A 12,711-nucleotide genomic window follows, 5' to 3' on the forward strand; every position below is an offset into this window, starting at 1 on the left:
ATGAGGTCACCTGCTCAAATGTTCAAAGGATTGCTGGTACCATTCTACAGTCTTCTTAAGATCACTGATACATAGAGAATTTTTACTATCCACATGTGTGTATGGTATGTAATACGGTTCAGAATGTGTCCTTAGATTTGTTTCTAGTCATATAAAATAGTTTTGCTTCATACTAAGAGCAGGATTCACCTAACGAGGGCTTCCACTTGTACAATGAGGCTGTGCACCCTGGTGCTCCCTGAAATTGGCTCTGAGGCAGGGAAGTCGGAAGAACCTCCAGAACAGCACATGGGGAGGGGAGGATCAGTCTGCTATTGAAACCAGTCATGACTTAAGTCTCATAGTTTACAAAAGGGGAGCTCACCTAGTCTAGATTCAATCCATTTTTGAAAAGGGAGGTGTTTTGTGTGTGCAATTGCACACGCACTTTCTTCTAAGAGTATATTAGACTATGGAGCATACAGAATATATTGTTTGATTTACAATATATATTTCCACCAATATATTTTCCACTCATAGCTATGAGTCGGTAGCTTTCAGGTACAGTCCTTTGTCATCTTCATCATCATTCCAGTCCTTGCCAAAATACTTGCATGCTGCAAAAAACGTTTAAATACTGCAATCCAAAGTACTGCTTTGCTGCAGATTGTTTGGCGCCAAGAATTCCCAGCCCTACACTGTACTAGCAATATTATTCAGTGCAATGACCGTGGCCACTGTCCAAAGCCATCCTGTGTGATAGATAGAAATAATAATGGGAAATAAAAGGTCATGCTACTGTGCTTTCCCCCCATTGAATTGTGTAATATTTTTATTTGAATTATAAAGTAATAAAACCAAGTCTGCCATGTTACATCATGCACTATATAGATATTTGCCACTTTACACTCTATACAAAGGAAATGTGATAAAGTTTAACCCTATTCCCCCTTTGTAACACATTTTTCCAATTTCAGGAAACTAATGACAGTTTTGAAGACTTACTTGGACATTTCCTGCAGAGGGGAACAGTGTGAACCTATACTAAGAACTCTGAAATCTCTGGAATATGTGTTCAAGTTCATAGTTCGGTCAAGGACTTTGTTTTCACAGTAAGTATTAGAGTCTGATTACTTTTGAAATAGCACTGAGGGTAAGGGTGAGGGGCTTCTGGCCTGACCGCCAGATGCAGCCCCTGCTTAATTTCATCAGACTCTTGGGAGTTTCAGGGAATTTTTCACCTACTCTATTAAATAATGTTGGAAATCTTTTTTTTTTTAAAAAAGTATATTCTTGATAGATCGGACATGTGTTCACCTCCTATTATTCAAATAGATTAATTGGGTGGGTGTTGCAGTTACTGTGACAGGGAGCTCACATTTTGCCATAATAGAAATAGAACTGGAAATGCTCTGGGCCGGAGAAGATTACAGATGAAATTTTGTTTGCAAGGTCAATAAAAGCAGATATTGCACACAGATATTATAAATGGCACCTGATGCAGTGGCACAATTTACAGTATTGGCAGAGGTTATCAACCTTTTTGGGCTGTCCTTAGAGGTAGTAATGGCACTTGTAAAATAGCATCTTGTGTTTCAGGATACAAAATCAGCACAACAATGTAAACTTGCATAGCAGTCTCCAGTAGCTTTAATTGTATTCTTCAGGATCAACACATTACAGTTGCCAAATAGGCCCAGAGAGGAGAAGGGAGTCTGAGAAACCAATAAGTGTGTAATAAGCTTGTACATTTAATTTCAAGGAGCAATCTTGAATTTGGAATAGTGTTTTCCTTAAGATCTACGATTTTTAAGAGCAAAAGTTCTCCATTTGCTCCAAAAGAAGCACAGGCTTGCAATTTAAGCAAGGACTTTGCTTTCTTCTGTAAATAATTCGGTTGACTTTTACTATATACAAAATAGTCCTCCCTACCCCTGCTCTTTATATGATAGATCTGGGAGCACAGGAGGGAATATCCCCTCCCCCCCCAATAAGGAGTATAAAGCTACATTGTGCAAGGAAACTGCCCTTACATTTTTAATTCAGAACCACAAAATAGAAACAACTCCTTAACTAAATTGTTACCTTCCATGCATTAGGAGGAATAGCACAGAAACAATACTGGTAATTGGACAAGAGCGATTGTTTTCAGTGCAAAATGCCACAATAAGAATAACATTTAAGAACTTGAAGAAAGAAACAGTCATGATCCCAGCAAGTCATCAAACCTGGTCTATAATTTAATACTTTGCGGAATGCTTAGCATAAACTCTCAAAAAATGAGTTCCCCATCTTATCAAAAGTATCTTGTATGTTTAAAAGAATAAGAAATAAATACATTTGTATTACATACCCAGCAGTTTCTTCTACTCAAGCTGTGGAATATTGGAGGATCCCTAGCTTTCCTTGCTAAATACCTAGCTATTAAAGCAGCAAATCATAGCCAGCCTTGCTGTGATTTTGATTACGGGAAGGGGAGGATTTCTTTGTTAGGGGTCCATCAGAGCTTCACTGGAAGGATTTCATACATTTTAAAATGTTAAAAATAAAATTAACTTTAAAACAAAGTTAGCTTCAGATTACAAAGCACACCAAAGGAAGGTGCTAACTACATGTTTGTAGCAACTACATTTTTGATGGGTTACTTCAAGGCCTAAAGCTAAAAAACCACACCTGTTGATTTATACTGTATACTCCAAGAATTATTTTGACTTCTGCAGCAGTTCACATTATTAAACCTTGTGTATCATATCAGATTACAATTTCAAAACAATTGGAAATCTTCTTTGTACAGAGGTCATGTTTGTGCTTTCAACTTTGGCAAAAAGTAAAAACAAACAATTTTAGGGACATCTACCCTCTCTTTTTTAATGTAATCTCGAAAAATGAGATTTACTATCACATTCTTGCCCTGTCCTGTTGAAGTTCCAGTATCTCTCTCTTTTTCTTTTTTCTTATTTGACACATTGGAAACATAAATCCCAGACTGTTCAAAAACTTCAGCTCAAACTCCTCAATTTTACCTTAGCGTGGAGACCAACATTTTACCACAATTTAATTTAATGCTTAGGTTGAAATTCCTTCTTCTCCCCACTGCAACAATTTTATCTAGTGCTCTTGTTATAATTAGACTATGCTTTGTATTGCCTGTCATTGTCGCCATCAGCATCAGCATCATCATAGACATTTATTGCGCTAGCCATAGGCCATGGCATCATTCAGAAAAATAACAGAAGGAAAAAGAGCAATAACCATAAAAATCATCAGGCACCACACATACAATATAAACCACAGTCACAACTACTAAGATTGTTTGTTGCATAAAATAGAATAGCAGAAGATTCGCTAGTAAAATGTGTCAAATTAAATATCCGAATCCCCTTTGCAGTTGACCGCTATTTTATCTAGTTCTTTCCTCCTGATCTTCTTAGCTGCCAGCGCATAGAGTGCTATTTTATAAATTACAAAGTCATCAGTATCGCTCAGTAGCCATTTCACCCTTTCCAACTATTCAAGTGAGTTCCATTCGGAAACAGGGGTTTTATGAATCGATCTCTTGGGTCTATATATAACGGGCATTGCAATAAATAGTGGCACAGGTCCTTCACACAGGGTTGCCCACACAAAGTATTTCTTCATAATGTACTTTGCCATAGCGTCCATCCAACACCGCCGAGGGCATCGATTGGAATCGTAATTCTGTGAAAGCAATTCTAAGCATGGCAAGTGGGAGCTTTGACAGGTAACTGGCCCCGGTATGCTCGGTTTTAATAAGTGGGAACCATGGTGAACTCTTGGTAGAAGCCGTCATGGTTAGATCCCTTTCTGCATGGGACCTAAAGAGACAATCTCTTAAGTGCCTCTTGTCCATCTTCATTGTCACCTGAAAATCTTGTAATTGGTATTGGGACAAGAGGCATTGGATACCGTCCTTCCAACATTTGGGCTGTTTCTGTTCTGTGTGTGACATAGCGGGGAATCTCTCCTCCAAAAGAAATTGAAGTCTTTTCACATAATTTAAGCACAGGTAATCAATTCTGGCCTGTATTGTTGTCACAACACAATTGTTGTCAGTATACATCCAAATGAAACCCTGGAGAGGGATATCAGATTAAACCTATGGCTTATACATATGTTGATAGTCTGATTTATTTGTAGAACTACTGGTCTAAAATGAAACCAAAGATACATCCCATTAGCTGAAGTTACCTCTACTTCTCTAGGTTTTCATGTATCCATTAGATCAACTAAAAGCTACAACCTTGCAGCAACCGTCAGACATAATAACAGTATCTTTTTAGATGATTGCTTTTTTTTTTCTCAAGTGCTGTTGACAAAAGCTTTAAGCTTTTTTTCATTACTGCAAGTTTGCCATCTGTCAAAAGACAATCACTTTTGACCTTCACTCAGTATTTCAGTCTTTTGAAATATTCATTCCCCAACACATTCTAGATATTATTTTCCTACCCTCTTGCAAACACAGGAAAATCACTTCCCAGCACTTTGAGCAAGCTTCATTTAAAGCTGGTCTGTAGTTACATATCAGGTCCCCTCCAGGCATTATTTTTATTGAAGATTCATCATGATGTACATACCTGGTGTTGATGGAGAGGCTATATGTTATTGCACGATCAGCACAACTTGTGCCTATGAAAGTTGCAGGGTGGTTAAATGGCTTCAGTTGCCCACTTCAGCTCTTCTCCACATGTACGCAAAATGTGAGAGGGAGAGGGAGACTGGAGCAATACTGACTTGAAATTGGTTCCGTTTAATTGTTTTCGGTGGTACCAATGGATCTCTGGATCACTAGTACTATAATATAAACTAAACATAAACATTGTCAAATCAGGAAACTGAGACGCTGTGTAGCAGATATGGGGGTTGGGGGTGGGAAACCAACAGCAACCCAGCACTTATGCTCATTATTAAATAAATGTATCAACAGCAATTGACTCTTTGTGTGGTGAAGGAATAATATGCTACTCTTGAGGGGTTTATGAAACTGGTATATTAAGATAAGGCAATGCTATATACATCAAAGCAGTGATGTTTAATAAAGATAAGCAATGTTTCACCAACATAGATGCTTGGCTGTCGTAACCAAGTTGTATGGTGTATCAGAATATAGTTGAAATAATTGGCAAAAAATGTGAGTAGAAACAATCATAAAATGGCTTTTCCCAGCTGAGAAAATACATTGTAAAAAGTGATGTTTACAAATCCTGTTTCCATGTTGTGCTGCTATAATGTATGAGAGAGTCTTACACGTCCAATGTGCTTGACTACATTGCATCTTCATGCAAGGGTAAGCTTTGACTTTTAGTTGGAAGTAAATGGTGCCAGAGGAAGCAACTGTAACTTGCAGATTGGATTGCTGTTAGCTTTTGTATATAAGCTTCAGGCAAGTATTAGCCTTCCCTTGTCATAATAAAACATGCATTTTCATTCTTGTTTCAACCTCATGTAGCGGGTTAGATTAATTTGCTAATAAAGAAGATTAAATCAGCTTTAACGACCACTGATAAACTTGATAGAATGAAGGCTGCAGTACTATTATTAACTAATGTGAATTGGGAAAAGTCCTTAATTTTGTTGTTAATTAGCAAGCTTTGAGCTTTACCTTTTTCGGAAAAAGGCAATATGTATTAACTGATATTTGATTTAATAAAGGTATAATACAACCAGATGATGAATGGCTAAATCCTGCTTTCGCCTTTTATAAATACTGCTGGGATATGATATTAATTCATGCTGGCTGGTAATCTAATTCACATTTGCTGTCTGGTTTTCTTAATATCTCGATTTGACACAGAATTGGATAGTGATGGAGTTACTCAGGAAACAATTATGAATAGCATTGGGTGCTTTAATTGTGCTACAAGAAACTGATGAGAAGGAATTTGAGGGTTTTGTGCTACAGACTTGTATAGTACAGGCTACAGCATTATTCATCTGAATAGAATAAGTGGCATCCAAATGCTGGGACAGTTAGAAGTTTAGTAATCTAAGTAGCAGTGATGTGTTTGTGTTTTAAAAATATAGGGCTACCATTGTCTGGGATTTCCTAAAACTATAGTCCTGAATTAATCTAGATTGCTCCTGCTAATAGTGCTAGTAGTAGATTTTTATTACGTCTTAGTTCTTAGTAGTTGCATGGGTCCCGATGATGTCTGTATATGTTTTCCAAGTTCTCAGGTGCAGGACATGGGGAGATAGCCTGTTCTGAACTGGGTTGCACTCCCCTGGAAGGAACAGCTCCATAGCTTGGGGGTACTCCTGGATCCAACATTGTCATTTGAGGCCCAGGTAGCTAGGAGTTCCTGTTTCCAGCTATGGCTGGTTCACTAGCTACAGGCCATTTTGGATGGAGATGACTCAACCATGTTACTCCATGCTCTAGCAACTTCCAGACTGGATTACTGCAATGCATACTACAATGTCCGAGTTGTCTTCCAAAGACAGCCTCAAGTATTTTTTCTGTAAAGGCTATTAACTTGGGGTGGGAGTGGAGAAATAAAGAAGTATGTTTTTATGTGCTGTGTGCATGAATTGGAACAATAACATTAGGTTAGTCATTTTAGGTACATACCGATGTATCTGTCTGATAATAACAATCCAGTGATTTCAATTTTTTGTTTTGTTAGGGAGTTACACTTCTTAATGAGAATATGTTTTCTCTCAGGCTGTATGAAGGCAAAGAAGTGACAGAATTTGAAGAAGCAATGAGGAGGCTTTTTGAATCAATCAACAACCTGATGAGAAGTCAAGAAAAAACAGCCCTTATACCACAGGTTTGCCTGCTTTACCTGTCTTGCCCTGGATTAGAGCACATGGAAGTACAAATGTAGATAGACAGCTTTGGGGAGTTCAATCTCTTTTTCCCTCCCTCCCTTTAATGGAAGTATAGGATTTCTCAAGAGCCCTCAGAAACTTGTGTGTGTGTGTGTGCATGTTGTTTGTATGCTTATTTTAACACTGAAAGTTCTTTAGGACCAAATAATCTATTCTAAACAGCTGCTTAGAAGTAGAATACTGTTATTGGTCTGCCCAGAGTGCCCTTTCACTGTTACAGTAACAATGTGGGTAGCACTGCGTGGGGACTCCTGCAATCATATGAAATCATGCCAAATGTTTAGGGCTTTCTGACAGAATTTGTGCCTATGTGACTAGCTTTACCCACACGAAAAATGCTGGGAAATAGATTTTTTAAAATAAATAAATAAATAAATACTGAAATATTGAATATTGAGTCAATATTCGAATAATAGAATTGTAGAGTTGGAAGAAACCACAAAGGTCATCTAGTCCAACCCCCTGCAATGTAGGAATCTTTTGCCCAAAGCGGGGGCTCAAACCCATAACCCTGAGATTAAGAGTCTTGTGTCCCAGCTGATCTGAATCCTGTGCATTGGTGCATAGCACTAATAAATATCGAGGTGCCCGGTAGGCTAGCACAAGATCTAAATTCCATTTGGGTATTTGCAGAAGCCTTTCTTGGAGATATATTCAAATTTATTTATTATTTTGAGGCCAGGGTGTTATTTAGATTTGTGATAGCACTGTGAAATCTTATAGCTAATGTAATCCCACTACTAAGGGCTGGACGATCAATCTTCCTGCGAAGTAGCACAGCTGAGTATTAGAGCAAAAAATAATCAATTGCACTTTGAATCCCTCTATTTAGTTTCAATGCTAAAGATCTGCAGGTTGGAATAGGTAGTGATAAACTGGGAAAGTGAGACCAAATATGGATGAAGAAGCTTACATTCTGTGGACTTTAGGCTGCTAAAAGTAATTTAAGCATGGCATTTTACAGTTGTTGTTGTTTTAAAAAAAATATGAACCAGGAAGCTAAGGACTATTGTTGTTGATAATAGTTGAAGGTCAGCATATGAAAATGTGTCATACATATATATATAGAATTATCCTCTTAATCCTCTGCTCAGAAGAATAAAAGTTGGGTTTTGTTTGTTTGTTTGTTTGTTTGGTTGGTTGGTTGGTTTTGCTTTGTGGTGTGATTGTTAAGCAAAGCAAATATGTTTTCCTCAAGCACCTGATTTCATTTGGGCTTTGTAGTCTAGGGAAATAACTGATTGCTCACACAGGGATGATTTTAAACACGTAGCTGTCCAGGAGGCAGAAACGCCCTAAACATGTCCAAATATCATAAATTATGGTCAGCAAATGAATATTTCAGTAATAACATGGGAGAAGCGGAAACCACAAGGAAAGGAAATGCCATGTTTTAAGTCAGACTTCAGCAGCAGGGAAAGATAAGGTGCCAAGTATGTTGGAAAAGATAGGCACTAAAATGGAACTGCCACGGCAGTGTGTACATGGACTGAGTATAAATGAGAGCAGCTGAGCACTTTGATCATAAAACTAAGCTTACGATCCTGAGCGAAACTGCAGGAATATTTTTAGTTGCATCACTTGAATTTGTGTGGAGAAGTCTCCCCCTCAAACTTCCTAAGTATCCCCCCCCCCTTTGCTTGGAATACTTTTCTTACAGAAACCAGAAAATGTAATGATTTTTTAAAAAATAACCCTCTTACTATTCTTCCCCACCTCCAAATCTCTGTATTATCTTGCTCTGAAGAAACTGCCTTACAAATAGGCACTTTAAAAACAATCAATCTTGGAGAATCAAGTAAGGCTACAGGAAATGCCTTTCAAATTAATTTTTTGTTTGAGGAGAGTGGGAAGGGATTTTACTGAAGGAACAGTCATATTTAGGTGGCCTGCTTTTTAAGTTTCTTAAGCCTCCCTGCTTGCAATTTAAGGGGCTATTCACTTCTAGAGACAAATGATTTTAAAAAAAATGTTTTTGTTTAAATAACCCCAGTGAATATCTGTGAACATTTCGTTCCTTTTAAGCAAGCTAATGCTTAGGACCACATGATGACAATGTCCATGTACATGTCTGTTAACTTCAGATATGTCACTCCCCCCCCCCCCGCTGTTTGCTATTCATAAGAAATCTATACAGTGGTACCTCTGGTTATGTACTTAATTCGTTCCGGAGGCCCGTACTTAACCTGAAACTATTCTTAACCTGAAGCACCACTTTAGCTAATGGGGCCTCTTGCTGCTGCCACGCCGCCGGAGCATGATTTCTGTTCTCATCCTGAAGCAAAGTTCTTAACCTGAAGCACTATTTCTGGGTTAGCAGAGTTTGTAACCTGAAGCGTATGTAACCCGAGGTACCACTGTATTTTAATGTGGCAGCACCTACAATTTGGAACTCCTTGCTTATTGATATCAGGCAGGCTCCTTCACTGTACTTTTTGGTGATTGCCAAAAACATGTTTGTTTAGACAAGCCTACTCAGATATGTGTAATGTTGATTTGAATTTGTTTTTAGTTTAGTGCTGATTTGTTTTTGAGATATTTTTAATAGCTGTTTTTACTGATAATTTTATTATTTTACTGATATATTTTATTGTTTTGATAAACCAGTTTCAGGTTTGTTTGTTTTTACAATCAAGCAGCATATTAATTTTATGGAATAGAATAGAATAAAATAAATAAATAAATAAATAAATAAATAAATAAATAAATAAATAAATAAATAAATAGAAATGTTTTGGCCTTTTAGTAGAACCAGTACAGCATAGTGGCTAGTCAGCCAAATTCAAATTCCTTCTCATTCGTAAGATTCCCTGGGTATCCTTGGCTGAATTTCTCACAGCCAAACCTATGTCACATGAACCTAGTGTGAAAGAGAGATCTGAGGATAATTACCAAATGGAGGAAGGAACATGCAGGGCCACATTAACACCTGTAGACGTCATAAGCACTTAAAAGATTTTGGTGCCATACACACACACACACACACGCACACACAAAATAATAAACCATAAAATATTTTTAAATTTTGCAAAACCTATAGTAAGATGGAAAATACTGTTTATTTTTGTATACTTCCACTTTATTTATACTTTTAAAAAAATTCTCCTACTTTTTCTAATTGCAAAGTCTTTGATCACATCCCCAAAACTAATCTTACGCAACACATCTACTTCTATACTTAGTAGAAATAAGGTAGCTAGCCCGCCTTGTTGCATAATTGTTCTGTTGGGATTTTTAACATACTTCAAGTGAGAAAATGAACACTCAGTGGAGCAATTTGTGACCATTAATGTTAAAAATCTGGCAATGAAAAATTTCTGTGGTGCTCCTGTTCCCTTGATGTCCTAAGCACTTGCTTATTTTGCTTCATGGTTAATCCAGCCCTGGCAATGTGTCTAATCGAATCTGTGGACAGAGCTTATGTTTGTGCAAGTTGTACATAAACAGCCTACGGGCAGAAGAGTCAATCCATGTATTGCGATTGTTGGTGGGGTTAGCAGGCACAGGGCTATCCACTGCCAGTGTGCTTTGATTATTCCTAGAATGGCTGCTTACCCAGTCCTGTGGTGCGCTGCAGTTGCAGCCTGTTGCGACTGTTCCTTTTAATATATATATATATATAACTTTTAAACACTACAAAAAAGGAAAGAAAAAAGACAAAAAAGACAATACAATATAAAAAGATTACACAACACTAACACAATAAACAAAACAAAACAAAACAAAAACAGTTTAGCACACATCATACAATTTCAGTATCTTATCTTTCATTCACTTGTTTCAACGACCTCCTCACACCTCCCTTTTTGTATTCCACTTCTATTAATTGTTTCAGCAATTCCTTTCCATCTTCCTCTATTTTCTGTCCTATAATTATCTTAACATATTCTAACCTTATTTTTCCTTTAATACTCTAATAATCTATTTATACCTAATTCCTTATAACATTTCTACTAAAGCCATATAACTTCATTCCAACATTTTTCTAACATTCATTAATTTTACAATATTTCTATAAATAGTCTTTAAACTTTTTTCCAATCTTCTTCCACCGACTCTTCTCCCTGGTCTCGGATTCTGCCAGTCATTTCCGCCAATTCCATATAGTCCATCAACCTGGTGATCTTCTGTCCGATGCTCTTAGCTCTTTTCCAAGTCCCTTCTGCAGATCTTCTTCGTATTTATACAAAAACTTTACTTTGTCTTCTACTGATCTTATTTTTATTTTCCTTCCTTTAAAGCTGAAGAATAGACCTTGGGGAAACTCCCACTTAAATATGATTTTATTCCTTCTCAGCAGGGCAACCAAATCTCCGTAGTTAGACCTAAGATCCAAAAGGTATTTCGGGACGTCTTTAAAAATTTCCACTCTTGGCTGTTGTACTTCTAGGTTCTTCTGGTAGTGCCAACAGTCTCTTATTCTGTTCTTCTCTTTTTTCCCTCCTCTTCCAAATCTGAAGGCCCTCACAGTTTTAAACTCTTCTTGACCCAGATCCAAGTCCCAAAAATCAGCAAATTCCTGTGTGAAGAAGTCTATCAAACTTTCCTTCTCCAATTCAGGTAGGGCTCTGATCCTCAAATTCATCTGTTTTTCTTTAAATTCAATCATAGCAAGCGTCGACTTATGGTCATCAAGTTGCCTCTGTAAGGCTGGGACTCTCTCTCTCTCCAATTGTGTTACTTTACATTCAGCAGCAACGTCTTTCTCCCTAGCTTCCTCCGCAGTCTGCCGTATCAAAGTAGATTCCTGTATCAATTTCTGGATTGTTTCTGTATTGATATTCACCTTTTGTCCCAGATTATTTATACTTTCTGTATTTAAGTCAATTTTAATAGTTGCAGCGTCCACTTTCACATTTGTCACATCTATTTTCTTATTAAGCTGTTCCAGTGAATCACTTATCTTACTTAATGCAACCGCTAAGGCCTCTTCTGTTGACATTCCTCTTAATTTTGAATATACTGTTACAAAAGCAATAGCGGAAGAAGCGGGGGGCCTGATATCGAGGCTCTCCTAGATTGCTGCCAAGTCCTCCCAGACCTTAATGTTTTTTCAGGAATTGACTAGTCCGTTTTTTCCTTTCCATTTGCCATAACACTTAACCGATTCAAGGTCAGTCCCATAGTCTCACAGCTTTTTATCTTGCAGCTGGAAATTCCCCAGCCCAGCTCTTGTAACAGTTTCAAAAGCTTCCTCTAGTGGGAAACAGTTTCTGTTTATATTAGTCAATAATGTCCTCTTTTAAACACAGCTCAAACAATGAAGTTAATTTCAATTTTCAGTTACTTTTACTCCTTTTTAAAAACAGACGGAGACAGTAGAAACAATGTATTTCTCTTATTAGCTAGCTGTCAACGAACGTTCTAATCGTTGTCAGTGAGCCTTCCAAAGAACGTCAGTCCTGCTAGCAGCCTGTTTCCAGGGTCTGAGCGGCGGTATTTTAACTCTCTTCGCTCTCTCCCGCAGGCATATTCAGTTCACAACTTCCCCCCCTCTTCTCCTGCCTCCAAGGGGGGGTTAATGTTCTTTACTGATGGAAATTTAGTCCTTTACAGTAGGCTTTCCAAGGCTTCAGCTTGTAGCCTCAATGCTTCAGTCTATTTACAAAAGGGGAAGGCAGACTTCCTGTATTGAACCTCCCCGTTACGATACCAAATTAAACTTTTAGAAATCCAATTCTCCCGCTTCAGCTCTACTCACGGGTAATTACTTTAAAATCAAATTGTCCACAGGAAAAAGTCAGCGCTCTCCGGCAACAGCTATGCGGCTTCGCTCCGTGGAAGAAGCAGACGATTCGAAGCACCGCGCTGCTCACCCCATGTTGCTCCGGACCCCCGAAACCGGGTTTCCCTGCGAGTAGGGGAGGCGCAAAAGGTGCC

The 12,711-nt window shown here is 38.0% G+C and overlaps 1 protein-coding gene across 4 annotated transcripts in view; it reads left to right on the forward strand.

The window, feature by feature from the left end:
- DOCK2 (dedicator of cytokinesis 2) overlaps positions 1-12,711 on the forward strand; it is a 249,904-nt gene that overhangs the window by 44,639 nt on the left and 192,554 nt on the right. For all 4 annotated transcript variants that reach the window (XM_081852013.1, XM_081852016.1, XM_081852014.1 and 1 more), the window contains 2 exons: positions 957-1,091; positions 6,662-6,770. In XM_081852013.1, the coding sequence (XP_081708139.1) occupies positions 957-1,091; positions 6,662-6,770 (244 nt within the window). The remainder of the gene's footprint in view (positions 1-956; positions 1,092-6,661; positions 6,771-12,711) is intronic.

The sequence above is a fragment of the Podarcis erhardii genome (assembly GCF_964252035.2).
Source record: "Podarcis erhardii genome assembly, chromosome: 2".
Taxonomy (NCBI): Eukaryota; Metazoa; Chordata; class Lepidosauria; order Squamata; family Lacertidae; genus Podarcis; species Podarcis erhardii.